This window comes from Oryza glaberrima, chromosome 1, assembly GCF_000147395.1.
Source record: "Oryza glaberrima chromosome 1, OglaRS2, whole genome shotgun sequence".
Classification (NCBI taxonomy): Eukaryota; Viridiplantae; Streptophyta; class Magnoliopsida; order Poales; family Poaceae; genus Oryza; species Oryza glaberrima.
Genome location: NC_068326.1, coordinates 34,811,489 through 34,838,919, shown reverse-complemented (window position 1 = coordinate 34,838,919; position 27,431 = coordinate 34,811,489). Strand labels below are relative to the sequence as shown.

Sequence of the window (27,431 nt, the reverse complement as noted above, 5' to 3'; positions counted from 1 at the left end):
CTCTACCAGGTCTAAAATATAGTTTGTTGTACTTTGTTGTACACATACTTTCCGTAAAATTAATAGGTTGTAGAGTTATAATCTTGAGGTGTATGTGCCTTATAGTTGCATATAAGAAAAGGGTAACACAATAGGAACACAAAATAAACGAAACTCCCAGCAATATATGAGATGACGACACCTTTAGCTTTAATATCATAAACCCGCAATTCACACTAGTTCATTCCATTTGTACTGAACTTTGATCTGTTTACTGTCAACTATTTCGATAGCTTGAAAGTATTTCCTACCAAATAGGGAAAAGCCTCTCCAAGAGTGGCTGACCGGCTGACGGGTATATGGGCTATGGTCCATGCAGACCATGGAAAGTGGACGCTCGCTCCTCGTCCCAAGCATGAATATAAATTTTGGTTCGAAATTTCAGGAATATTCAAAATTTTGGGAATTTCATCCCTTTCCGACAAGCAAATATTCTGATCGAAATTTCAGACCTTTTCAAATATTTGTAAATTTAGTCATAATTTATTTAAATTCAGTAAAGATATGTTAAAAATTTTAAAAAATCGTTCGGAATATCCGAAATTCCGGAATTTTGATGCCCACCGAAATTTTCTTCCTTTCCTAGAGGGAAAACCCCGGTCCCAAGTGCTGTGGAATCGGTCTCCCACCGGCACTGCCGTGCAGTACCAGTACTGCACCGGTATACACAAAAGAATGCAAAAGAGCAACAGATTAGGAGTAGGAGTACGTATGCTAAAATAGTCGGTGGCAGCTGGCTCCAACTGTAAGGAAAGAGAGGCTTCTTTGACCGGCGAATGTGACAGCCCATCGCCCCATCCACCCATCAACAGCGGCAGAGAAGAACATGCCGTTAAAAAAAGTTTCAGCGACACAACCACCACAGCAGACTCCTCTCCTTCCTTGCTTGCTTGCTGCCCAGTTCGGTTCTTCAGTTACTGGAGTACCAGTACCAGTACCAGTACCACTGGTAGTACTCATCACTCACTACACTGTTCACAATTTCACGCGCACAGCAGCAAAGCCAGCCCCGCAGTAACAGCAAGAGAGAGAGAGGATCCGAGACCATTCTCCTGGCACGTAGCGTAGCAAAACCCATGACGTTGCTGCAAGCCCGCAACAGCTGCAGACAGGGGCGGAGCCCAATAGGCCCGGGGGGTTCCCAGGAACCCGGCCCAATTTCTGAAATACCTTGTTACCCCCATAAATTCACCACATCAGCACCCCCTCAGCCCAAAACCAGGAACCCCTCCTTCGTCTGGCCCAAAACAAGGCCCATCGATGTGTATCTGTTAGAGACAGCCCAGCTGAGAGGAGAGGAGGAGTCGCGCACGTGGTTGGATCCACACGGCGCAGCGGCGGCGTCGTTTCATCTCCCAAAATCAAGCGCGTGATTATTTCTTTCTCCTCGTCCGTCGCCGCTGAGCGCCTGCTCCACGCGACTCCACGACCGGCGACCACGCCTGACGTCTCCGACTCCATCCCGTCGTGCGCCCGTCACCGTTCGCCCATGGACCGCCACAGCCGTGCTCGACGCGGCGACCGCCCGGCGCTCGCTTGCCGACGCCGCCCGTTTCCCACACACTCCGACGACTCCGCGACCTATGACAGCCCCTAAATCCTATCATCCAATCTGCCACTCTGTAAGTCATGTACTCCTACTTCTTCCCTCTTCCAATTTTGCTAGTTTACCATTGATTTAATCTTAATTTTCTTGCTTGCTTTTGCGATGAACGCAGCCATTCAGGGCAGTCTGGGAGTAGAAGTTTAGGACGGCCGGCGGGCAGCGGCAGCAGCAAGCTGGCCGGCAATGGCTGGATCCATGAACTCGCCGGCTTGCCCTCATTGACTCGTCAAATCCGCCTAGTGACCACAAGTGCTTCTATCAAAAATCACATCGGTTTATCGGTTCATGAATATAACCACCGCAAATATGATAAAGATTAATAGGTAACTGTTTTTATTTATGTCAAATCATTTCATGACTTATTGTTTGTTGATAATTAAACTATGCCTTGTTGCATGGAGGAATGAAGATGGTGACATCGCATTTTACATGATATATTCATTTGTTTTGGGTATGGAGCTCATGACACATTATTAACTTCATATATATTATTATCAGTTGGTTTCTTCATTATGGTACGTGCTTTTTTTAATTTTTTCATGCACTTTCTCATATATTGTCATTAATTAGGAAGATGATGCTTATATGTATTGAGTATGCAACTATTTAGTATAATATCGTTCTAGAGCTGTACATGTCGATACTACGTAAAGAAAGTTAGGAACCCCTCAGTTTTTCTCTAGCTCCGCCCCTGGCTGTTTTTCTCTAGCTCCGCCCCTGGCTGCAGATGCAGATGCAGAGGCGCAGCTGTTTGGTATTGATCGTCGCATGTGATGCAGAGTTGTGTGGGTAAAGGCCGTGTCCCGTACTGCCCGTTTCTGAACCCGAGCCTGAAACTGGAGCACGCATGGTGTCCATGCCCTGTACTCTCTCTCTCCCTCTTTTGCAGGAGGAAATCGAGGGTGTCGCTTGCATTGCATTGCACCGCTCGAGAGACAGAGCATGCCGTGTTCTGTGTTTTGGTGGCAAACTGGCAACTGGCAAAGCAAATGCAAGTTCATGTTGGTTCTTCTGATCTTGCCAAAGAAACCACTGCAGATTATTCAGAACGGTGATAGGAGTAGCACACATTACTTCCTTTTGTCGTGGGGAGAAAAGTTTTATAATTTAGAGATGTGGATGCGTATGAATTGGTTTTACAACAGAAAGGCTGCCAAAGCTGTGCTCCTTTCATTTTCGTACTTCTGTCTTTTTATGAGGGAAATGGTTGGGTGCTAGCGCAACAAAGCTGATCAAGATATTCTGTCCAAATCATAGGCGATATATAGGCTCATTTTCATAGACTAATCAACTCTTATATATTACTCTATTTACTATAGTGTCTTTTATTCCAAGGAATTGTTGTTTACTTGTTTTTTTTCCTCCCTTTCGGTTAGGGAGAGAAGGATAGGTAGGCTGATCGCCATTCATCAACTACCGCTTCCCAACCACTGCCTTAGAAAAATGGCCTCCTGGAGGCTGTCATAATCCGGGCCTGATTTACATCTGGGCCAAATAAAACTTTACTATGATGCAAGTCCAATAGCCCAAATCAAACAAAATGTGCAGTCTTCACACTGGTACATTTTGTCAGTTTGTTTTGCAATTATCCTTCAAATACCATTTATTATTCAGAAAATTCATTTACAAATTCATCCATCAAATGCCATTTATTATTCAGAAAATTCATTTACAAATTCCCAGTGTTTATGTATGAGTATGAGTCGGACTATAGCTGCTCAAAATTGTACTGGCAACGTGAACAACCGATTAGGTTTCTTACAGTGAAACATGTTTATCCGAATTTAAGTTTTAAATTTAGCATATGTTTTTTATTTACGGCTAATTATTTTATTATGGTAGATGACGTATTATTCTACGAGATGTCGTGTATATGGGCGCATGCGTCGGTACCGTGTTTAGGAAAAAAAAAGGAATTGTACTGGCAACGTGGCATGCATATGACGGCGAGATTTTAGAATAGTGTTTTACAGGGCTGCCCTGTTTGTGAACACACATGATCAGCTCGAGTCCATGTTTGAAACAGCTCCCACCCTGCAAATTCTTGTACCCTGTTGAGTACTGTTTCTTCTGTACCGTAGTTCGTGGTAACCGACAGATGCTGGCATAGTGGCATTGGTATGTTTCTCAAACCCTGCATTGGGCATAATTGCATTACCCCAGGATTAACTAGCAAGCAAAAGCAATGTCTCTCTCATCTTCGGTTACAGCGGTGAATGGGCTTATCGTCAGGGTTTAGTAACGGAAATAACCTAGCTCCTAGCATATCAACCATCAACAATTAAACAAAGCTTTAATTTTTTTTTGTTAAAGTTTGCTCAGTTTTGCTACCGCGGTAGGAAGAGGTAACCCCCTTACCATCGTTAAGAAAACCCGCTGGCAAGCGAGCCCAAGTTTTTTACATGAAAACAAAATCAACCAGCAAAGCCTTTCACAGCAAATACTCCGTAAATTGTACTCCATGTTGCTAAGACAATTACGATTTAACAAGACGGGCAAGGTTTTTCATGGACAGCACAGCACGTAGACTAAAACAAACTATACGTGTAAATGTAATTACAGTTGCACAAGCGATGTGCCGCTCATCGCTGGACACAATTGAAGCCTTTGCACACGATCATCCACACGACGAACAGGACGAGGAACAGCACCAACTCCACGCCGATCACGACCTTGCTGTAGCGCCACCACGAGCGCCGCGTTCGCCGCCGCGCGCCGTCCGCCGCGACGGCCATCGCTTCGCCGCCACGATCATCCTCCTCGTCGTCCTTGTCGCCGTCGGCGCTCGACGCGTCACCTCCACCTCGTGAGTCGTCGCCGGGGAACAGCGCTGCCGTCCCTCTTCCCGCGGAGGCCCGCAGCGCCCGCACGAACTGCCACACGACGGCGTCCACGGCGTCGTCGCGCTGGTTGCGCCGCCTGGTCGCGCCGCCGCCGCCGCAGCTGCCGAACGCGTCGCGGACGCGCTGCAGGAACCGGACCGTCTCGGCGCTGCCAGGCGTCGGGTCCGCCACGGCAAAGTACGTGCGGCCGTCGTCCCCGGCGAGGAACGCGAACGTGCGCCGCCCGACGACGGTGTGGTGGTGCCAGTGGTGGTGCTCCGGCGCGTGGTCGAGGCAGAGCGCGGCGGTGGCGCGGGCCACCTCCTCCGCGTCGTCGCCGTCCCCTTCCGCCTGGAAGTAGGACAGCCGGTCCGTCCTGCCCCTGGACGTCACCGCCACGCAGAAGAAGACGCCGCCGCCGCCGCCGCCTTCTTCACCGGCGGCCGCCGGCTGCACCCCCGGGCTCTCCATCTTCATCGCCTCCTCTCTTGGCTTTGACCGGCGAGAAATCATACACACTCCAATGGATTCAATAAGAGTCTTACCCAGAAAAGTCCTTGTACGTGCGTTGCGTAGTCTTGGTCTTCGATGTTGTCAGCTTGCAATGCCGAGAGACAGCGTCAAACGAGCAAGTGCAGCAGTACGGCAGATGCAAAGTCTGCAACTGCAACTGGAGCAACAAGATCCAAAACGTTTTTTTGCAGAGGAAAGATGCCGCGCTAGCATTGGTTATGCACAATTGGTTTCAGTTTTCATATTGCTCTAGTTGCAACGGAAAAATAGCACAATGCAGAGATGGCATGTGACTTGTACATGTTACTACTCCGCAGTAAGGAATAAACAAGAAGTGAAGGAAAGAACCCCTGGAGGCTAGGTTTAGTAGAGCATCAGAAGTAACTTACACTAGAGGAGATATGCAACGAGAAGCAGCACCTCTGATACGTGTCTTGAGGTGTGGTTTTCACCTTGAAGAAGGTTAATCGAGGGGACCCAAAGTGATGATCTTTTCAGTAGAATTTTCGTTTCAGGATAGGATACCTTTTGGGTTAGGTGAGTCAAAATGGGAGTGTTTTAGTGCCATCCTGTCTACCTGTGAAGTTTTGTGTGTCTGTCTTATGTGTTTTTTGGTATAGGTGGAACACAATGGAACTGCACTAGTAGAGAAATGATCAAAATTTGCCTAGCTCCAACGTATGCATCACCTCACCTAACACATAAAAAGGAATGCAATGCCCAAGATAAGCCTAAAATTTACTAGCTAGCAATGACAGGTGACAAACGAATAGAGAACTGCAAAGCGAAACATCAGCCAAGCCACTACCACTTAACCATCACAAAATAGGGTTAGTTGGCAATGCCACATTGCAGCAACTTGCCTGTCCCTGACACTGACAGAGACTCATTTCTGTGATGTGCACGGACAAAGAAGTAAAGAACAGTTGACTTGACTCGGTTCCATAAAAAATCTACAGCTGATGTTGAGACATCAACATCTTCTAGTATTACAGAGTAATGGTCATTCAAGTACACGACAAAGATTGCTTTCAAGGCTTTAAGAGTATTGGAGAGTAAGGCTGTGTCCTTTCCTGGGTGATTGTGAGTGAGTTTTGTTTCGTTTTCCGCACGCACGCTTCCCGAACTACTCAACGGTACGTTTTTTGTAAAAAAATTCTATAGGAAAGTTGCTTTAAAAAATCATATTAATCCATTTTTGAAGTTTAACATACTTAATAGTCAATTAATCATGTGCTAATGGCTCACCTCGTTTTGCGTATCTTCCCAATCTCCTCTATCTCCTCTCCTCAAACACAGCCTAAGCGTGCATAGCTCATTGTTTCGAGAGTTGGAGGAGGCGTAGTACAGCCTTCGCTGTTGCAGCCCTCCCGTCCCCAAAGAAGAGAAGGATGAGTGTTGTACTAAGATTTTCTAATTACCATTCATAAAAGAGAGCCATATTCTGTACATGTATGACAATGATGTGCATTAAGAGATGAAAATTTCAGGGAGCTAATCCCAACCAGCCTACTCTATCAACAACTCAACATACCAGATTCCCTTCTTTGGTGCCTAGTAGGACGGATACAACATTGGTTGCCTCGGAGCTCCATGGCCAGCAGCATTCAAAACATAATCTCCATACCTACCATTAACAATAGAACCAAATATGCATGTACTGCAATCATACGTACCATTGCTGAACCCTCCGTAGCTATGCACGGGTCCAACTGGTAATGCTGGTTAGCAAAAGAATAGTAGGATTAGATTAAGAGTGATATATATGCAGCGTACAACAGTACATATAGATAGGCCCAGGAAATAATCTCACCTTGGGGATTAGCACTGTAAGGATAATAGTTTGAAAAGCCATAATCTCTTGTCCCACCATTTACCATTGGATCCGCTGGGGTATGCAATACATGCATATCACTATGATGCACAAACTGAGGCTGCTTTGGTAATGGTACAGGATTGAGTTTAGGCATTACTGGATTATTGCCATTTGATGAGGGTTTGTCTTGTCCAGAGATCTGCAAAAGACAATGATATAAATTCAGAAAATTGACCCTCTTCATATCCGCATAAATATAGATAAGTATGAACTAAAACATTATCTAAAGGATGTGGAAGAAATTCGAAATCAGAATTATCAATCTTTTGGGAAATCAGAATTATCAATCTTTTGCGAAATTGTATGGCACAGAACACAAGAACAACTACTAGCACTCTAATTACGCAAGCTGTAATCATATTGGTACAGTTTAATCATAAGAAGCTGATGATCATATAGAAGTAACACATCCAAACAAAAAAAAACAGATAAAAAGGAAACCTACCGCAAATTTGAGTGTTTTACCATAAAGCCGAACAAGTCCTGAAAAAAGTTGAACAGCATACTGTGCGATTTCCTCTGTTTCATACTCAGCAAAAGCGTAACCTTTGGGACAACTAGTTTCCTTGTCACGAGGTATGCATAGGTCTACTACACGACCTGGCTGAATAAGAATCTCATACAATATTCTTTCAGTTACCTTTTCATCCAAGTTACCTATTGTAGGAAAAAATTGCAATATAATTAATACAATACTCTGATACAGAGAAATGAAGCTGCTTAGACTACATAAAACACTAGATATACAATATACATACAAACAATACCAGATGACACCAGGACTGTCCACAGAAAACATTGCATTTGCAGGCAAATAAATTAACAAGGTTCCGAATAAATTAGCATAGCCCAGAGAATTGCTAAGAAAGCTAACAACTGGAGAAAAGTTCGATAGACTAGAGCCGCTACAGATTCACTAATGCAACAAACAGTAAAAGACTAAAAGTTCCTCGCAACCAAAAAAAAAAAAGAGAGAAAAGTGGAAGTTCAGTATCTCCATGCCAGGTAAGTTTAAGAAACGTGTAGAAATTGAAATGCTACTTGTGAAACACAGTCCAACGTTATTATCAAGTAAAGTTCATAGCAGCAACAGTGCAATCACTTGTCAAGCTTTGATACTAGCATCTAGCAGCTCTATTTCCAAATGCACTCATCGTTTTAGCCAGTAAAAGAAATACAAGGGGAACAACAGGAATCCTTTCAACGATACATTTGCAGTTGCACCCATCAGAAATCAGAGGAACAGCAACCACGCTAAATCCACAAATCACGCGTAACCACGCTAACCGAGGACACCACGGAAACATCATACAACTTAACCAACCTACCAAGTACCAACCAACTAATTGATCAATCAAATCACCGAGGTGTACATCAATCTACTCCAATCCGAACTAAAACCAAAATCTGAAGCCACCGCGAGCGCCGCGGGGAGGGGGAAGAGGAGACAGACGCTCACCTATGTAGACGGTGCGGGTAGGGTTCCTCGCCATGGCCGCCCGGATCTGGGCGTGAAGCTCTCTCGCTCGCAGTCGCGCCGCAATCAAGAGGGAGAAAAAAAGCCCACGAAAGTAAGAAACCGCACGGACAAGTTGGGGCTTTAAGGCTCCGCCGTTCGATGGCCTCTTGCGCCTCGAGATTCGGAAACGGGTTGGGCCCTTGCCCCGAGGCCTCGGTGCAAACGGAGACGGAGATGATGCTGGGCTGGTTGTGTGGGCCCCTTTATCGGTAGTTGAATAAATGGGCCTCCGCCGCTCTGGTGAAAACACGGCCCATCGAGTCAACGGGTTAACTATTATTGACCCGAGGAGAGAGAGAAGGGAAGACGTACAGTGCTACTCCTTGAGTCCACGTGGAGGCTCGCTGTTGGCTGACACGCGTGGCGTGCACCCTACGTGTACCAAGCAAGCACAGCTGTGACGTGTATGCTTCAACTCCGGAATTGACGTGGAACCATCCAACTACAACTCGACAAAACCTACAATTGAAGTAGTACTACTAGTACTCCGTATATTTATTGGCTGCAAAATTCTTTTCTTCTAGTACAACCATCTTTGTTTGCGTAACATATCAAAGTCGGCTTAAATTATTTTATCTAAAGCATCATGGTTACACACTCAGTACCCCATGTTTTTATATATGATGTATACCGATGTTTACTCCTACTATATAATCTTGTAGTAATATAAATATATAATGCTACAATCACATGATAATTTAGTTTTATTTTTGCACGGGTGACATCTGCCGTAGTTAGAAAAAAAAAGATACCACCACTGGCCATTAAACAAAATCTACACATTTGAGACTAAACAACTTGATTGTTTGGCACTGATTTTTAACAATCAATAAAGCGTTCGCGAAAAAAATAACAATCAATAAATAATTTATAGGTAGAGAAAACTTTCACATATGCGTTCTTACGGATTTAAAAGCTAATGGGAGATTGTTTAAAATGAGAAAAAAAATCCTTAAAATCAAATCAAAATTTAACTTTTCGACTGCGGCAAGTAACCAAAAAGCAAACGGTGAGCCTGAAATGGACATGATTTCTCTCTCTGGCTTTTGAATTTGAACTAGTCCACCCAGCAAACGGTAATAAGATTGTACTCCTCCACGCTGGACGGAATAAACAAGGGAGCCAAAGAGTCCAGAAGAATCCACCTCACCACCACGCGCACCGGTAACAAACAGGTTGGCATTGGGGATTGGACAGGTCTCACGATTTCACAAGTGCGAACGGGGGTGGAGAAGCCGACAAGATCTCGCGGTACAAAAGCCATCAACGCCTTCCTCCCCTTCCTCCGATGGAGCCACCTCAAAACCCCCCGCCCATCCACCGCCACGCGGCGATCCAACCCCCTTCCCCTTCGCCGGCGCAGCATCGGACCTCGCCGCCGCGGCGGTTCTTCTGAGCGGGGCCGGGGCGGGGCGGCAGCTGGGGATTCGTCCCGTGCCCCGTGCTCTTCCTCTGCGTGGGCCGGGGCGGAGGGAGGGAGGGGAAGTCGGTGGTGAGGTGGCGTGTTGTGTGGCGCAGATGTGAGGGCGGAGGAATGCAGAGGTCGCGGAGAGCCCTTCTGAAGAGGAAGGCGGCGGCGGCGGCGAAGGAGGAGGAGGAGGAGGCAGGGGTGGGCGTGGCTACCGCGGCGGCCGCCGGGAGGAGGCGGCGGCGGCGGCTGTACGGCTTCTCCGTCTCGCTTGTCGTCGCCTGCTGGGTCGTCCTGCTCCTGCTCAACCCCCTCGTCGGTCACGGGAACGGTCAACGAGGTACGATTTCGTTTTGGCCTTCGCGGAATCAATTTTTGATCGATCGTGCTTGGTGGGTGGTTGCGTGGTGGTGCGAACGGTGGTTGGGGAAGATGGTCGTTCGCTGAATCGGCCGAACGTGAATCGCAATATTACGCGGTTACAACATAGATCTATATATGCGCGTTTCATTTCTGAATTCTGAATAAACATCATGGTTTTTTGATGTCCTGATGAAATTTCCGCTTTAATTTTACCATTTTTGAAAGATATCGCATGTCAATAATTTTCAAATTGACGTTATGCGTATTTCTCGGTGTCGATTGGGCTCATGTTCGGTGCTGTCTGATTTCTGCAGATGAAGGGATTTTTGCGGATGAAGGAAGCTCTGATCCCTCGTTTGATTCTGTTGAGCCTACCTTGAGCGAAGGCTCTGTTGATTCAGTTGTACAGCAGGAGAATGGGGAAAATCATGCGTTGCCAGGTGATAGCTGTGCTAAACCCGATGAAAATCATGTGCTTTCTGAAGAGACACTGCTGGAGAAAGATCAGCTTTGCTCCAATGATGAGGCACAGGGTGATGGCATGGATGCTCTGCCCAAGGATAACGTTGATCAGGGTGAGAATCTTCCACGGACAGATGATGATTCTGTAGTTCATCCAGAGGGGGAGGTGGAGAGCGAAGGTGTTCCAAGACCAGCAAGGTTATCACGAGTTGTCCCTCCTGGTCTTGATGAATTCAAGACACGAGCGATTGCGGAAAGAGGAAAGGGTGTCCCTAGTGGTCAACCTGGAAATGTGATCCACAGAAGGGAGCCTAGTGGGAAGTTGTACAATTATGCCTCGGCAGCTAAAGGGGCTAAGGTCCTGGAATTCAACAAGGAGGCCAAGGGTGCTTCTAACATCCTAGACAAGGATAAAGACAAGTATCTCCGCAATCCTTGCTCAGCAGAGGGGAAGTTTGTCATTATAGAGCTGTCTGAAGAAACCTTGGTAGATACAATCGCAATTGCAAATTTTGAGCACTATTCTTCTAACTTGAAAGAATTTGAAATGCTGAGCAGTCTGAATTATCCCACAGATAGCTGGGAAACACTCGGGAGATTCACTGTTGCAAATGCCAAGATTGCTCAGAATTTTACTTTTCCTGAGCCAAAGTGGGCTAGATATCTGAAACTCAACTTGCTTAGCCATTATGGTTCCGAATTCTACTGCACGCTCAGTATGCTTGAAGTGTATGGAATGGATGCGGTGGAAAAGATGCTGGAGAACTTGATTCCAGTTGAGAATAAAAGGCTGGAACCTGATGACAAAATGAAGGAACCAGTTGATCAGCAAACACAATTGAAGGAGCCCACTGAGGGAAAAGAATCCTCACATGAACCCCTGGATGAAGATGAGTTTGAACTAGAAGATGATAAACTAAACGGTGATTCATCAAAGAATGGTGCTCATGATCAAGTTACCGAGACAAGGCCAATTCAGGCTGGCAGGATTCCTGGAGATACAGTTCTTAAGGTGCTAATGCAGAAGGTGCAATCTCTTGATGTGAGCTTTACTGTCTTGGAGCGGTATCTAGAAGAACTAAATAGCAGATATGGGCAAATTTTTAAGGATTTTGATGCTGATATTGATACCAAAGATGCACTCTTGGAGAAAATCAAATTGGAGCTGAAGCATCTTGAGAGCAGCAAAGATGACTTTGTATGCTTTTCTATTCACATGTATTTTTCTTTCTTCTTTTGTTGGCATTACTTTCTTTGCCTTATCATATATTCATTCATTTCAGGCGAAAGAAATTGAAGGGATTCTCTCATGGAAACTAGTTGCTTCCTCACAGTTAAACCAGCTACTCTTGGATAATGTCAGAATCAGGTTTGTATAGTTACCGTTTTCCCTTTTGTGTTTTTACTCTATTCTCGTATTCGAGATATAGTCTATCCCGAGTTGGCTTCCGTGTTTGCTTGTCAAAAAGTGTTTTCCTTAATTCTTTTTTCTGTTAGCTAATTATAGCTTCTAATCGTACTATTGAGAGTTCAGATAAACTACTTGAACTGCTTTGGTATTAATGAATAATTATGTCGGCTTGGGATGATTATAACTTTGTGATTCATGTTATGGTGTCTCTGCAGATCAGAACTTGAAAGATTTCGGGAAAAGCAGGCTGACTTGGAGAATAGAAGCTTTGCTGTAATATTCCTGAGTTTTGTTTTTGGATGTTTAGCGATTGCTAAGCTGTCTATAGGCATGATATTTAATACCTGTAGATTATATAATTTTGAAAAATTCGATAGGGTAAAATCTGGATGGCTTGTGTTGCTGTTCAGCAGTTGCATTATAGCCTCCATTTTGATAATACAGTGATGTACCTATCAACTCCATATAATTGCGGCTGCGCTTTGTAATTGCCTGAGGTGTCTAATTCAAAATCTATTACAATGCATCTTTGAGATCTTACGCAAGGGAGTGTAGTTATTATAACTCATCGGCGATCTCAGTTTGGAGGGTAGAAAAGGAAAAGGCTGTGGTACCCAGGTCATTTTTAAGTTGCAGCAAGCTACCAGTGCTAGATTATTTTTGTCAGCTGCATGGTCCTCTCCAGTGGAATGTAGAAGCAAATCTACCTGGAAAGCATGTGCATGCACCTGGAGCCAGGCAATTTCTTTTATAAGTTCAGAACCATGACAGGCCTCCATGTGCTTCCTTGTATATTCCAAGAAGAGATGGAGTAATATATATCTTGGCATGATCGCTGTGCACTCGATGTTCTTAATCTGAGTGGCCTTCCTGCCTGGTGCACATGGCCTCAACATCATGTTGCTTACAAGGCAGTACTCCGTTTGCTTCCAGCTTGAGAGGCCGCATTGATAACTGCTAACGGTACTGAATGAAGTCAATGACCTCAAACATGTACTACAAATGTACAGCTCTTTTAGTTGAAACAGTACTTTGCACTGGTTTGCTGTAAATTCGTTGGTTGCTTCCAGTTCCAGATCTCTTGATAGCCATTTTTGCACATATCTATAAATTATAGGAGACTTTTGCACATATCTATAAATTAAAGTAAGTAGGCTTCCATGATGTCTGACATTTATTTTAGGGACTACCTATTGCACGATACAGTACTTATTTGTGATCCCTGGTTACTGGTCAACTTGTTTCATAGAATATACATTCATCTGCTTTCATTAGCAAACTGTTGGCTTTCTTGCCCCCATGGATATCCCAGTTATCCACAGTTTTGTACGACATTCTCTTATGTCAACTTCAGCATTACTTTTGCTTGCTTCTTTTGTTATTCCCTTAAATACCACTCTTCCGTCTGGAGCAACTTGATACGGTGGGCTCGTGGCTAAAAAAAAAACCTATAATAGCTTCCTTTTTTTTTACGCAAAAGGTGCTTCCATTTTTCAAGCTTGCTTCTGTTATCTCTATCTCAAGTTTACTTGTAAATGTTCAAAAAAAAAAAAGTTTACTTGTATTATCAACAAAGCATGCTGCAGATTTAGCCTCCTAGCTGGGTAATCATTCATAATCTAATTGCTTGGGAGTAAATTACTCATCGTATCTTTTGACCACTTTGTTCCTGCGAATGAAGTCCGTACGGGACTATGCCTTACATCTTAATTGCCATCTTGGCTTTGGATTGCTATAAACAGCAGACTGGTTGCCAGGTTGGGCATTGGTGCCTGCATTTGTGCTATGGTTTCGATAATTTATTTAGGGGTATCCGGGTATGGTTGGGGAATTGGTGCCTGATGGGAAGTGATGGGAAGAGCCGAGCATCAGAAGATCTGAGCCCACCTGCTTAGATTATAACTCACTTGGCCCACCCAATCAAGGCAGGGCTACGTATCAGCCCAGAGGCCAGAGCCCCCAGACCACTACTGACTCTTGAAGCCCAATGTAAGGCCTTATTTCCATTCCTCAATGTATGAACATCACACTTAGAAATGTTTTTTGTTTTTCAAAAATCAAAACATGAAAACAAACAGAATTTCCACTTATGAATAATGAATTCAGGGGTATGCTCATTAATGGTACAGTACTAGATAAAATATCATACACTTTAAACACTACTACATGAGTCTCCCTCAGAATCGGCATATGCCTACACGTTTTCCTTCAGATGACACGTCTCTCTCTCTCTCTCTCTCTCTCTTCGATGCCATCGATCATCAGCAAAGTGATGAACATAGCTTAGCTCCTGCACTGTACGATGATTGGAACTTCCAAGCACAAGAATGGCCCAGGCAGAGAATCCAAGTTGCACACTCCAAGAAACGTTGCAAACACACCGCTTGCACCGCCCCGTGACCCGTCGTTACCCAACCAGAGACAAGAACAATAGGCAGGTCGCTGTCAGCGTCGGTGTGTTTGCACCAATTAAACTCTGGACGACGCAAGATCAAAGATGAAACTTTGAGTGGCATCCACACAAAATTCATAGACCATGGTAAAACTCGTGCCCTGGACAAGCGCCGGATTCCTCTCCTGGATTCAGGAAATCATCGACGACTTGAGAGTTCGAGATATAGTGCGACAAAGCTGTGATTTGCATGGCGTCCAAGTAACAGATATCCCAGCCTTGAAGCCTGAAACAGAAGGGTCTTTCGATGTGCATCATTGCATCTTGCTGTTTGTTTTTATGTAAATAAAGAAAAGGATTGGGTTGGAAGATATACGTGTATGCTAGCTAGTTTTGTAGGTAGGCACCGCTCGGCGTGATGGATATCTGACGAGAGATGTGTACGCCAAATGGCAGCTTGCGATAAGCCCCAACTGTTAACGTGGCCGTCTGACCATGGTTCCATTATGTGTTCACTTGCTTGGAGACAAGTCCAAGAAGAAAGAAAGTTCTTCTGCCCCTTTATAAAAACGAACATATAAGATTTTTTTTCAAAGAAGATGAGTGTTCTTCTGTATCTGTTAAAGACTCTGAAGATCGACCGTGTTGTTTTGCCACACAATCACACCAACTTTCTTTTTTTCAAAAAAAGATCTCTCAACATTTTCTTATTCTTTTCCTTCCTTTTTTGGCCACTTCATTTACCGACTACCGGTCACACTGTCACAGTTCACTGTACGCAATCCCCTTCAGTAACATACAAGTATAATACTAAAGTACTCTCTGAAACAACAACGGAAGCAAGACATGCACACCTAACTTCAGATGTCTCCTTCTCAGTTTATCAAATTCTCATGATGAAAATTAACCGTCCATTTTTGTTAGACGCGCTAGTGGAACATCCATCTTTCTCTTTCTGAACAACAGTGCGGCGCGCATTTTCCTTTTTGAACCCAAAAGGACGCGTAAGCAACGCTGCAGACGCAGCAATCCTCGCGTCCCGCCACAACACTCAATAAAAAACGAAGCAGAAACCCGACGATATATCCCAAATCCGAATGGCGTACGCAGATATATATGTCCAGCGCGGAACGGCAAGGCATCGACTCAGTTCTCCGCATTCGCAAGCAGCATCATCCATTTTGAGTACAGATAATACTCATGCTGTTCTTGTGCACCACTCGGAAGCTGCATAATCTCTTGATTTTTAGCCCAACGGCTTTGCTAATATATGTGCGTCGCTTGCGTTGCCATTAATTCTTGGATGTTGTTGCTACTGTTGTTTTGGAAGCGATAGCTTGGAGTTGTAAGGTGAGGTGAGGTGCAGGGTGGTCGATCAGTAGGTGGAAAGGAGGAATCGAGGAGATGGACGGCGAGATTGGGGAGGACATGCTCACGGAGATTCTGGTGAGGCTGCCGTACAAGTCGCTGGCGAGGTTCCAGTGCGTGGCCACGTCGTGGCGGCGCCTCATCTCCGGCGACTACCTCCGCCGGAGGCTGCCGCTCATCACCTCCGGTGTGCTGTACCAGGAAGGCCGGGGCGGCGGCGGCGAAGGGAGGAGGAGGCAGGCGTACACGTACGCGTGCGCGTCGGGGGGTGGTGACCACGGCGGCGGCGTGGCGGAGGCCGACATGGGATTCTTCCCCGGGCACGAGACGTCCACCATCATCGACGGGTGCAACGGCATGCTGCTGTACTACGCATCGCACCCGGCGGCGGCGTTCCACGTCGTGAACCCGACGACGCGGCGGTGGGCGAGGCTGCCGCCGCCGCGCGGGAAGACGCTGCTGTCCGTGCTGGCGTTCGACCCCTCCGCGTCCCCGCACTACAGGGTGGTGTGCTTCACCGGGTGGCTCCCCCGCGGCGCGTCCGTCGAGGTGTTCGACTCCGAGGGCGGCGCGTGGCGCGACCACGAGCTCGACTTCGGGCTCGACACCGACGCCATGTCGGCCACCATGCACTACTTCGACGGCGCGATCCACGTGCTGGCCTACTCGGGCCACGTCGTCCGCATCGACCTCGGGACCATGGCGTGCGCGGTGACCGCGCTCCCGGCCCCGGTCAGCTGCCGGGCGCGCGCCGGGCACTGCCGTGGCCGCCTCCGGTACGCGTCCAGCGACGGCACGCGCCTCAAGTTCTGGGAGCTCAAGAACGCGGCCACATCGGAGTGGGCACTGAAGCACGAGCTGGGGGTCAATGACCTCGTCGCCGGCGAGGCGAGCGGAGCTTGCCAGGCCGTCACCTTCTTGTTCATGGCGTTCCACCCGGACAGGGAGATGGTGTACCTGTGGACGCCATGGAAGCTCGTGGCGTTCGACATGGAGAAGAGGCGCGTCGAGGAGGAGTGGGAGGTCGGGCCGGAGAAGGAGAAGGAAGGCGCGCATCTCATTCAGATTTGGCTGTTTCCGTTCTCGCGCCATCTGGCCAACAGCTTGGCCTGATTGGTCTATGTGGCTGATAGGCTGGCCGGCGATGTTGACAATGGCATGTGGGCCCAATGCTTGCAACATTGGGCACAATGCCGTTCCGTTCAAGTGTCCAACTGTACAAAGAAGGTACAAGACAATCAAAAGAAAAAAAAAAGGGAAAAAATATATGCTATTCGTTTGTTCTATGGAGTAAAATTCATCTCTAATCCCATCAGGATAGTGGACAGTTCTTCTGTTTCCATAAGAAAATTGATTTGTTTTTTTTACAAAATTCAAAATTGAATTGTTTCTTGCAAATTTATGTAAAATTCTTGAATTTCAAATGAATACTCGGTGTTTTCGCTCGTTGGTTGTTGTGTACTCCCTTCCTTCCATATTATAAGATTTTGGATTTCGACTAGTTTTATAAATAAAAAAAATACTAACATTCACAACACCAACCCTTTCATAAATTCAAGCAAATTTTTCATAAATCCAAGCAAACTTTTTATAAATTCAAACAACCTTTTCACAAAACCAAACATTAATATATTAATTTCCTTATAAATGTAAATATTGCTATATTTTTTTTAAAAAAAATTGACTTACTAGAGACCTAAACGATCTACAATTTAGAACAGATAGGAGCAGCTTCGGCTAACAAGATATGACAGTTTTGTGTACGAAGTGCTAGATACACCAATTAAATTGTCTTAGCTTCGGCTAGAATATGAGCGGTTAGCAGTGACAAATCACTGCAATTGACCGATTGCCATTTCACAACGGTAGCGACAACGGCGTCCGCTGATGATGATACCAGCAACGCCACTGCATGCGTTTGAGAGTGATTACGCCAAGACTATTCCATTCACATAATTACACCAACAAATTGACTGAAATCAAATTCATTATCGGCATCATCGACGAGTTGTTTTTTCGAAAAGATCATCAGTTAATTACAAAGCTCCATTAAACCTATGACATTTAATTCTCACCTCATATAGCTGAACTCTAACTCTCAGGCTTTGCGAGTTCATAGAATTTTGCAGCCACCGCTCGTTCACTTGGGTGCTAATTAAACATCAAATCTAAGCTAATCTACTCCAGTTGGTAATAAGGTCCAAAAGCAGAAAAAAAAAATATGTGCAAAAGAATTCGTTCGCGCGCTCGCCATGGCCGCTACTCACGGAGGACGTTCGGAAACAACCCGCGGATGTAACCCGGCATGAAGTCGTGTCGCGTCAGGATCCCGACCACCGGCGGCCTCTGCAAAATCATCATCAAGATTCAGATGCAAAAATGGCGGAAAAGCATGTAGGATTCAGCTAAGTTGGTAAGCTCTATTACCCCCGGCGTCCTCGGCACGACGCACATGTGGCGGAGGCCGAGCTGGCGGAAGAGCACGGCGGCCTTGGCCAGCGACATGTTCTCCACTACGGTGTACGGCGAGCGGTTGGCGATCGGGTGGAGGTCGACGTACATGGCCATCTCCTCCTCGGTGAGGTCCAGGTCGTCGACAGTGAGGCCCTTGCCCGACCCGGGCTTGGCGAAGTCGAACGGCGCGAGCTTGCGGAACACCTCGGCGGCGCCGGTCTTGACGCGGTCGGCGGTGAAGGTCTTGGCGCGGAGGAGCACGAGGAGGTGGGAGCGCAGCACGAGGCCGCACAGCTCCGGCTCCGGCGCGAACGGCGCGTCCTCGATCACCGGGAACCCGTTGTGCCCCGTGCGGCGCAGCGTGTCCACGACGGTGCCGACGCTCTCGACGCTGGAGAAGGCGATGAGCGGCGCGGACACGACGTCGCCGGCGACCAGGCTGCGCATGCACGGCTCGGCGTGCGCCTCCAGGTAAGGGAGCCCCTTCATGCGCACCATCTGCTCGTACACGCCCTTGTTGAAGCAGTCGGCCACCGTCTTGGAGACGAGCAGCACCAGCATGATGAGCGGCAGCAGCAGGAGGTCGTTGGTGAGCTCCAGGAGGATGACGCACACCGACACCGTCATCCGCATCGTCCCGCCGAGGAAGGACGCCGCGCCGAGCAGCGCGAAGAGCCCTGTGTCGAGGCCGGTGAGCGCGCCGAGCAGCTTCCCGAGCAGCCGGCCGAACGACGCGCCGGAGAGGATCACGGGGATGAAGAGGCCCGACGGCACGGCCACGCCGTAGGTGACCAGGCCGAGCGAGTAGACGGCGGTGAAGAACGCGAGCAGCATGGGCACGCCGAACTCGCTCTCCGTGCCGCCGCTGAAGAGGTTGCGGATGGCGTCGTCGTTGGTGTTGAGGAACAGCGACGCCATGGCGTTGTACTGCCCCGGCGGACACCGGAAGTTCTTGAAGTTGCCGGAGCGGCCGATGGTCGGGCAGTGGCCGCTGGCGGCCAGCTCCGGCGGGCATGGCGTGCACGCCGTCAGCCACGGCAAGCCGAAGGAGCAGCACGAGGTGACCAGCGAGATGACCACCGTAAGAATGATCTTGTACGGCGCGCCTTTCCTGCAAAATTAACCCAAATGCATGCAAAGCTCAGTGATCATCTTGCCGAAGTTGCAACAGATGATTGAAAATTTTGAAATGCATTGATTCGGGTGAAGATTACTCGTTGATGTAGCTATACACACGAAGGATCCGATTGAGGAGGAAGTTGAAGAGTGCTCCAAGTAGCCCGCCGACGATGGCGAGCAGCACAACCGCGGCGAGATCCATGGTGGTGTATGATGTCACCTGTGAACTTACGTCGAACATGATCAGCCCTCCTTTCCCGAACAGGCCACAGTTGCCGCTGCGGCAGTACTCTATTAGGGACCTTAGCACCATTGCCGCCACTGCTGTCGTGGAGAATGTCCTCCAGAGAAGCGCGCTCCGCCACCTGAGAAAGCGCAAAGGTTAATAGTTTCAATTGAGTAATTGGGATGTGGATTTTCAATTGACAATGTGCAAAGATTACAATTGACAATTCACAAGACATGATGGGTGTACTGTAGCATATCTGGCAAAATGGTATTTCAGATGCAACTTGGTTTTTATTTTGGGGAATTACCAGGATGTTGCTTCTTCAAGTGCGAAGAGGACACCGCCGACAGGGGCGCGGAAGGCTGCTGTAACTCCTGCTGCAGCTCCACAGGTGATCAGATCCCTGCGGTCCAAATCATTCTTGAAGTACCTGAGCCAATTCCAAGTGAAGCCATACTTGCGCGACCCGCCTTGTCCTAGAAAGGAGGCAACACAAGCCCCAGTGTGCACCATAGGACCTTCCTTGCCCAGCACAAACCCAGCAGACACCCCAAATATAGACCCAACAATCTGCAAGTACAAAGCTCACCAACATGATCCAATGCACATCGAAAATCGGTGTCGTGATGATCAAATTAGAATTAGAAAGATTGAATGTTTCAATCAGGATCATACATACCTTGACGAAGAGGGTACTGGGCGCTAAGATGGACGGCGCGTCGACACCATTCAGATAGGCCTTCACCTCAGGTATGCCAGATCCGGCAGCCGCTGGGCCAAAGTAAGCGCACAATGCTGCAGCGGCTGCTGCCAACATTGCATTGCAGCTGATAAACCATAGAAAGGCCGCCTTGTACCTAAAGTACCAAGAAATGTTGAGCTCAAAAAAATTTTTTGACTGGTTTTGTTCATCAATTGCAATGAACCGCATTGGAAGGGTGGACTCTACCTGTTCTGGAGCATTAGATTGGTCGTCAGGAGCAGCTTGAACCCGGCTATGTTTTCGACGGCAATGTTGTTGAAGAATCCTATTAGGCCAACTATTAATCCAACAAGAAGTGCTAGGACCCATTTAAGGATCTGATAGTGGAAGATTTGCAATTTCCCCCTTGATCTCCAGTCCTGCTTGTACACTTCATTCTCCACAAGTCTGTGTCATCATTAGTCAATATGGAAAATCCATTAATTACCACACTTACATTGATCACCTCACTTGTAAAATTGTAGTCAAACTCAAACTAGTGTTCATAATAACATACTTTGGGTTGTCCCTTGTAAAATTATCCTATCTCTAGTCATAAGATTTAAGTAAAACTTTTGACAGTCACTGACTTCTCAAATGCTTAGTTAATTAGTTTATAAACAAAAATAATGGCGTATGCACTATCATTGTATAAAAAAATTATTATACGTCCGCTCCAAAAAAAAACTTATTATACTTTATAAGACAAATTTTACGTCTTTCAGAAAGTGCATGTAAATACCAAATTTACTATATTTTATAAAGCTACTAATTTGGTATTGACGGTCAAAGTTAAAAAGTTCAACCATTTTGGGAAGTAGTCAAACCAAATATAGTATTCCATCATTAGCATGAAGCGCGTCTATAATAAAAAATAGATATTAAAACATACATGAAACATCGAAACAAATCTGATCGAAAATAAATACCGGTACCATGAATCTCTAAGGGCTTGTTCGGTTTAAAGAAGATTGAAAAGTATTGGAGAGAATTGAGGGGGAATAATTCCACACCACGATAGGTGTGGAATAAATCCCCTCCAATCCTTCCTCGCGGATTAACTGAAAAGGCCTAAAGAAAAAAAAAACTCGCGAGAGTTAGAGAGGAAGGCAGAGATGTCACGATTGACACACGTACTCGTAATCGAGGCTCTCGATGGGGCAGACGTTGGCGCCGACGATGGCCATCTGCGACGTGGTGTTGGTGCCGCGGCGGCGCAGCAGCGGCCGCTCCAGCCCGCCGCCTCCCTCCTCGATGTCCGGCATGTCGCTCTCCCACCTCACCGACCTCGCCGATATGGGCGTTGTTGTCATTGCCGACATTGGCGTCGAGGGGGCGCTCTCAGCTACGCCGCCCGAGCCACTCTCTGTTCCTACAGCCATCGTCGTACTGGATTCCCCGCTTATGGATAGCTTATTTCAGTTATTTACCTGGCACTTTAGGTAGTCGCATCGAAATCCATGCAGATACAAGATCTTGTACATGTTCTTCGTTAGACAGCTGGATTTTGCAAACTATACAAGATCTTGCACTGTATATGTAAGATTAAGACACGAGTTAGTTAACGAGAGATATATTAAGAAAAATATTCTGTAGTAAAATTGTTTGGATAATGTGTTATACGGAAAAAAACATACAAGTACATGTATATGATTCGGAATACTCCGTATGATATTTTTTCAACAAAAATATATTCAGGATATGTTATGTTGAACTTGCATGGGAACAACCCGCATTAGCTTGTGATTGAATTTGTCAATTCATCTCCGAGAACAAATTAGGAAAAGAATTAACTATTAATAATGCAGTTAAAACTCATCGATCAAGGCAATGCTGCAAGGGAGTACACCAATCAAACTAACAGCAACATTTACCATGAATCAATCAACAAGGCGTCAACAACCCTAAAAAAAAAAAAGAAAAACAAGGCGTCAACAGAATCAACGAGCTTACACGGTAGGTTCGATCTTCAATCGTCGTCAGGGAGGCCGGCTAGGTCGATCTCACACCGAAGCGCGGGCATTGAATTGCGGTGCGATGCGAGCGCTCGGAGAAGAGGAAGAAGAGAAGGGATACGGCGGCGAAGCGATGTGGTTGCAGGCCCAGAATTGCGAAGGCAAAAGGGTGATTCGGTGGTGAGGCGCGAGAGGAACGGCGGTTAATTAGGGACGGGCTCTCTCTCTCGCCACCGTTTTTTATCCACAATGATCCGCATACTATGTTAGGTTCGGCAGATGTTTTTATTAGGTTTTTTTAGAAGAATTTCGATTCCGACAAGAACTCTAAACTCAAATACATAAATCACTAGAATTCGGAATAAAATATAATAACATAGTAGTAGTAATAAAAGAAGAGTCCGTGTAAACTCCAATTAATTAAAATTCAAAATTAAAAATATAACTAGGAGTTTGATTCTAATACGAATCTCAAACTTAAATGAATATGAATATGATAAAAACATGATACAATATTAATTAAAATTCAGCTAAATAATAGCAAGCAGCGTGCTTATGAATAGAACCGGTAATCCTGATTTGCTTGACGTGACATGGGCCGGCGCGAGCGCGCCAGAGTTACGGCTCGCACCATCTCACCAATAGGTGGGCTGTGGGCTTCGTCGCCTATCAACTTCGTCTCGGAATAAGTCTGTTCAGCCTCCCTCAACTCATGCCCCTGGCTGAATCACGTCCCTCAACCGCAAAACCGGGTATAACCCGCCCCTAATTTCCAAAACCGTTGCAAATATACTCCCTGAGCAGTTTCGTAGGTGGTTTTGTCTGACGTGGCAGTTGGCTCGCTGAGTCACAGGTGGGACCCACTTGCCAGTAGGCCTCCACCTCATCTCCCCGCCTCTCTCTCTTTCATCTAGTCCTCTTCTCTCCTCTTCCATTAGCACAGACGACGCCGCCAGCCATGCCACGTGTAGGGAGGACCTAGCCGGAAGGCCGCGCCACCCGCAGGGGAGGACCTTGCCGGCCGGCCGCGCCACACATTGGGGAGAACCTCGTCGGCCGGGAAAGCCGCGTGCGTGGGAAGACCTCGTCGGCCAATGGCTGCGCGTGGGGAGGACCTCACTGGTCGGCCACGTGAGGGGTGGAGCTCACAGGCCGGCTCCTACTTTGGCACCCCTCATCCGCGCAGGGAGTAGCAGGATGGCAAGAGGGGTGGGGTGACAGGAATCTCACCGTGGCGTCTCCTCTCCTCGCCGGCGCCTCCTCTGACCTCGCCATCGCTGCCTCATCCGCGCCAGAGCTCAGCAGTAGGGCAACAGGGCGGCGAGGCTCGAGGCAGCAAGATGGTGGGAGCTGCGGCACCTCCTCTCCCCGCCACCACCTCCTCATCTGCGCCCTCGCCGCAGCCTCCTCTCCTCCCTTCCCGCCGCGTTGATGGCAGCGTCAACGGTGTTGGTGTCGGTGCGGTTCAAGGCAGCAAGAATGGTGGGAGCGGAGGCGTCTCATCTCATCGTCGGTGCCTCCTCCAACCTTGTCGGCGCAGCCTCCCCTCCCTCGCCCATCCTTTGCCGCCTCATCCCCACCCTCCCCTCCTCTAACCTCGCCACCGCCTCCTCTCCTTTCTCCGCACCGCCGCCTCCCTGGCCTCCTCATCCCCGGCCTCCCCTCCTCCGACCTTGCCGCCACCTCTTCTCCTCCCTCCCCGCCGTGTTAAGGGCGGTGGTCAGGTTGATGGCGACGTCGACGGTGTTGGGGTCGGCAGCTAAGCTGTTGGCAGCGTCGGCAGCGTTGGGGTCCTAGTCGAGGGCATCTCCGTCGGCCAGTTTGATGGCGGCGGCCGGTGGGTGGTGGAGGAGGTGAGGTGAGGTGAGGTGAGGGCGTTGGGCATGGGCGGTGCAAGCCGCACGGCGGTGACTGCCTCCTCCTCCCTCGGTGAGTTTTCACCGGCCACACCTTGCACTGACATGTGGGGCTCACGTGTTGACTCAGCATGTCAACAGAGTCTCAAAGACGCTACGTAGGACAAAATCGTCTCCCAAACCGTCCAAGGAGTCAATTTGGAATGGTTTCGTGAGTTGGAGGATAGGTTATACCCGGTTTTGCGGTTGAAGATGCAATTCAACCATGCGCATGAGTTAAGAGAGGTAAAGTAGACTTATTCCACTTGGTCTCTGCGTCTCCTGAAAGGCTGGCCTGCTACCAAGCAGGCCACTACAAATCTGGCCCTAATACTGACTCGTACTCTTTCAACTGCTACCAAGCCTCGAAGACACCGAGAGTCCAGCTTGCCATGGGAGATTGGAAGTCTCGAAAGCACATTGGTATTGGTCAGAATCCACGATTTCTTGGGGCGTAGATCAAGCTGGCTTTATTCGTTTTTGTAGATTGCGACTGCGATGCTGCATGATCCGGACATTCTGCACTGTTTTTAGTGGATTTCTATGCTTGCTTTGTCCTCGAAACTAACTGCCATTCGGCGACAACATGGACGTACAGCTTCTCTGGTACATTATCAAGGAGAGAGATGCCTTGGGAAAATGAAATCATTCCTCGAGGGATATCTCCTTGTTTTGTGCATATCACCTAAATGGTTATAAAAAAATAAAAAAAATTGGCAACATAGATTAATATAAAATATATCACTCCACAAACATACAAGTTTAAATTCATCTTCTACAAGTTGTAACAAAAATAACAAATATAGTTACGAATGTGCGATAATTATTTTCAGTTTAATTTGTTATTTTTGTTGCAACTTATAGAAGTTCAATTGGTCTTGCATGTTTGTGGAGTGATATATTTCATATTAATCTATGTTGTCAATTGTTTTAAAAAATTTTGATAACTATTTAGATGACATGCAAACAACAGGGGATGTCCCCTCGAGGGATGAAAATCCACATCCATATGCCTTATCGTAAACAAAATCACCATGTCTTATATGTAGCAATAGTAGTAGTACTTCCCATGGTCCTTGAAAGAACAAACATGCACGCAACTTCCTTTTCCTTGAATCCTCCTCTCTTTTTGGCATTTTTCTCTGCGTATATTCATGCCTTTCTTAAATTGATCTCAAAGTATATATACCTTTCTCGTTCTATGTCCGTGTCTCGTGTTCTTGAAGCTCCAGATGGAAGAATCAGGAATTGGAGATTGGAGTGCGGCCTAGTTCATCCTGGTATCTTATGCTAGCTAGTCTTCCAAGCTATGGATCATCTATGGCGTCGTTAAAATCTCCTCTCCTTGTTCATCCATGTCAAGCAGAAGCAGCTGTACTTTGAACTGGCCATAGTGTAGTTTGATTCACTCTTTGATAGCTTTTGCCGTTTAGCTAATTGTACAGTGTTGTACGTCTGCATTTTGTTGCATTCCACTGTGACAAGCATGAAGGCCGCCATGGCTGATGAATTCAAGATTGTGCTCACGAGGAAGGAGAGGTTCCTCTACCTCGCCAAAGCCGTCGTGTTCCTTGTGATCTTCGCGCTCGGCGTGGTCGCCGGCCTATGGACGGCCACCGGGCCTCGCCGGTGCTGCAGCACATACACCAACATTCTTTTCCCGAGCACCACCGTGTACCGCTACCGCGGCGGCGGCGGCGGTAGCTTCTCGGAGTTCGTGGCTCCGACGCGGCTCATGCACGATATGACGGACGAGCAGCTGTTCTGGCGCGCTACGATGGCGCCGGCGTCGTCCGGTGGCGCGTACCCGTTCCAGCGCGTGCCCAAGGTGGCCTTCATGTTCCTCGCCGGCCGCGGCGTCCTGCCGCTGGCGCCGCTCTGGGAGCGATTCTTCCGTGGACACGAGGGCCTCTTCTCCATCTACGTCCACGCGCCGCCCGGGATGGTGCTCAACGTGTCCGACGACTCGCCGTTCTACGGCCGGCAGATCCCCAGCCAGGTGCACGAGCACGACACAAACACAATGCCGAACAACAGCGCGACGCCATCATCGCAGCAAAGCATCATGATCTGATCCTCGCGATTTCATGGCTTGCTTGCAGGAAACCTCATGGGGATCCATAACACTCATGGACGCCGAGAAGCGGCTGCTGGCGAACGCGCTGCTGGACTTCTCCAACGATCGGTTCGTCCTCCTCTCCGAGAGCTGCATACCGGTGCAGAGCTTCCCGGTGGCGTACGGCTACCTCACCGGCTCGCGCCACAGCTTCGTGGAGGTCTACTACCACAAGGGCAAGACGTGCCGCGGCCGGTACAGCCGCCGCATGGAGCCGGACATCACGCTGCCGCAGTGGAGGAAGGGCTCCCAGTGGTTCGAGCTCAGGCGAGACCTCGCCGTGGCCGCCCTGACGGACGCCAGGTACTACCCGCTCTTCCGGCGGCACTGCCGGCCGTCGTGCTACCCCGACGAGCACTACCTCCCGACGTTCGTCGCCATGCTCCACGGCGCGGACAACTCGAACCGCACCGTGACGTACGTCGACTGGTCCAGAGGCGGCGCGCACCCGGCGACGTACACCGCCGGCGACGTCACGCCGGAGCTGATCCTGAGCATCAGGAGGAGCGAGGTGCCCTGCATGTACAACTCCCGGCCGACCACGGCGTGCTTTCTGTTCGCGAGGAAGTTCTCCGCCGACGCGCTGGAGCCGCTGCTCAACATCTCATCGACGGTGATGCAGTACTAGTTCTCCTCGCCGCCAACTATTGTTTGTAACATAGGATTTCACACAACATATTCAGGTACCAGTTGTACCTGTCAAGCAAAAGGGGAAAAAGAAGAAGAAAGTGTTCATTTTGCGGGAATTTTGTCGAATTTCCTACAGTGCGATGCGACAATGCAAAATGGAGGTTGGTTAGGCACAGTGCAGCAGCACACCGGCCTCATTGACTGACCAAGCCCCAGCCTGTCTACTTGTCTCGTGGTATCAGTGCATCACCCCAACTTGCAGAGTCGCAGCATCAACAGCTTGTTGCCGCTGCCGCCTAACCAAAGGTGCATTGGCTAATTGGCATTGAAACAACAACCAACCACTGCGTCTGCGTGCTGCAACAGGGGACGATTTGGTTGTGCTTTCTAATCAAGGAACACGCAGGGGCCCAACATTCTGATGGGGGAGCCTGCACTGCACCAACAACCATTCCAGCTCTTTTCTCAACTTTGTGATCCAACAACTAGATCATTGCATTCAATTTCTTCGC

The 27,431-nt window shown here is 47.8% G+C and overlaps 6 protein-coding genes across 7 annotated transcripts; 3 read left to right on the top strand and 3 right to left on the bottom strand.

Annotated features, from left to right (window-relative positions):
- Window positions 1-4,059: 4,059 nt before the first annotated feature.
- Window positions 4,060-5,001, bottom strand: LOC127782860 (phytolongin Phyl1.1-like). The gene has a single exon (XM_052310137.1). It carries the CDS (start codon window positions 4,978-4,980, stop codon window positions 4,228-4,230), a length of 753 nt encoding a protein of 250 aa, XP_052166097.1. The 5' UTR covers window positions 4,981-5,001; the 3' UTR covers window positions 4,060-4,227.
- A 1,227-nt stretch (window positions 5,002-6,228) lies between these two features.
- Window positions 6,229-8,426, bottom strand: LOC127782870 (uncharacterized). Of its 2 annotated transcripts, none has more exons than XM_052310154.1 (5): window positions 8,316-8,426; window positions 7,302-7,513; window positions 6,794-6,995; window positions 6,515-6,701; window positions 6,229-6,336 (listed from the first exon to the last, which is right to left on the bottom strand). In XM_052310154.1, the coding sequence occupies exons 1-4, from the start codon at window positions 8,347-8,349 to the stop codon at window positions 6,535-6,537; spliced, it is 615 nt and encodes a 204-aa protein (XP_052166114.1). In that variant the 5' UTR covers window positions 8,350-8,426; the 3' UTR covers window positions 6,229-6,336; window positions 6,515-6,534. The 2 variants fall into 2 exon arrangements, with proteins under 2 accessions (XP_052166114.1, XP_052166107.1); XM_052310147.1 differs by having other exon boundaries at window positions 6,305-6,424.
- Window positions 8,427-9,591: 1,165 nt separating this feature from the next.
- On the top strand, window positions 9,592-12,556 carry LOC127756988 (SUN domain-containing protein 4). The gene is made up of 4 exons (XM_052282378.1): window positions 9,592-10,123; window positions 10,461-11,806; window positions 11,892-11,977; window positions 12,235-12,556. The coding sequence occupies exons 1-4, from the start codon at window positions 9,910-9,912 to the stop codon at window positions 12,464-12,466; spliced, it is 1,878 nt and encodes a 625-aa protein (XP_052138338.1). The 5' UTR covers window positions 9,592-9,909; the 3' UTR covers window positions 12,467-12,556.
- A 2,502-nt stretch (window positions 12,557-15,058) lies between these two features.
- Window positions 15,059-17,224, top strand: LOC127768146 (F-box protein At5g07610-like). Its single transcript, XM_052293682.1, has one exon. It carries the CDS (start codon window positions 15,816-15,818, stop codon window positions 16,890-16,892), a length of 1,077 nt encoding a protein of 358 aa, XP_052149642.1. The 5' UTR covers window positions 15,059-15,815; the 3' UTR covers window positions 16,893-17,224.
- Window positions 17,225-17,759: 535 nt separating this feature from the next.
- LOC127770028 (chloride channel protein CLC-c-like) lies at window positions 17,760-22,490 on the bottom strand. The gene is made up of 8 exons (XM_052295698.1): window positions 22,277-22,490; window positions 21,461-21,854; window positions 20,531-20,731; window positions 20,261-20,438; window positions 19,889-20,151; window positions 19,448-19,717; window positions 18,207-19,344; window positions 17,760-18,125 (listed from the first exon to the last, which is right to left on the bottom strand). Exons 2-8 carry the CDS (start codon window positions 21,703-21,705, stop codon window positions 18,039-18,041), a joined length of 2,382 nt encoding a protein of 793 aa, XP_052151658.1. The 5' UTR covers window positions 21,706-21,854; window positions 22,277-22,490; the 3' UTR covers window positions 17,760-18,038.
- Window positions 22,491-25,434: 2,944 nt separating this feature from the next.
- On the top strand, window positions 25,435-27,130 carry LOC127758041 (glycosyltransferase BC10-like). The gene is made up of 2 exons (XM_052283663.1): window positions 25,435-26,172; window positions 26,276-27,130. Exons 1-2 carry the CDS (start codon window positions 25,660-25,662, stop codon window positions 26,915-26,917), a joined length of 1,155 nt encoding a protein of 384 aa, XP_052139623.1. The 5' UTR covers window positions 25,435-25,659; the 3' UTR covers window positions 26,918-27,130.
- The last annotated feature ends 301 nt before the right edge of the window (window positions 27,131-27,431 follow it).

Coding starts and splice junctions, on each gene's coding strand:
- LOC127782860 (XM_052310137.1), bottom strand. CDS start 4,980: ATGATTTCTCGCCGGTCAAAGCCAAGAGAGGAGGCGATGAAGATGGAG.
- LOC127782870 (XM_052310154.1), bottom strand. CDS start 8,349: ATGGCGAGGAACCCTACCCGCACCGTCTACATAG. Junction 7,514..8,315: donor TACCCGCACCGTCTACATAG/GTGAGCGTCTGT, acceptor TTCCTACAATAG/GTAACTTGGATGAAAAGGTA. Junction 6,702..6,793: donor TTACAGTGCTAATCCCCAAG/GTGAGATTATTT, acceptor TTTGCTAACCAG/CATTACCAGTTGGACCCGTG.
- LOC127756988 (XM_052282378.1), top strand. CDS start 9,910: ATGCAGAGGTCGCGGAGAGCCCTTCTGAAGAGGAAGGCGGCGGCGGCG. Junction 11,807..11,891: donor AGAGCAGCAAAGATGACTTT/GTATGCTTTTCT, acceptor CATTCATTTCAG/GCGAAAGAAATTGAAGGGAT. Junction 11,978..12,234: donor TTGGATAATGTCAGAATCAG/GTTTGTATAGTT, acceptor GTGTCTCTGCAG/ATCAGAACTTGAAAGATTTC.
- LOC127768146 (XM_052293682.1), top strand. CDS start 15,816: ATGGACGGCGAGATTGGGGAGGACATGCTCACGGAGATTCTGGTGAGG.
- LOC127770028 (XM_052295698.1), bottom strand. CDS start 21,705: ATGGCTGTAGGAACAGAGAGTGGCTCGGGCGGCGTAGCTGAGAGCGCC. Junction 19,718..19,888: donor CTTGAAGAAGCAACATCCTG/GTAATTCCCCAA, acceptor GCGCTTTCTCAG/GTGGCGGAGCGCGCTTCTCT. Junction 18,126..18,206: donor TCGTGCCGAGGACGCCGGGG/GTAATAGAGCTT, acceptor ATGATTTTGCAG/AGGCCGCCGGTGGTCGGGAT.
- LOC127758041 (XM_052283663.1), top strand. CDS start 25,660: ATGAAGGCCGCCATGGCTGATGAATTCAAGATTGTGCTCACGAGGAAG. Junction 26,173..26,275: donor GCCGGCAGATCCCCAGCCAG/GTGCACGAGCAC, acceptor GCTTGCTTGCAG/GAAACCTCATGGGGATCCAT.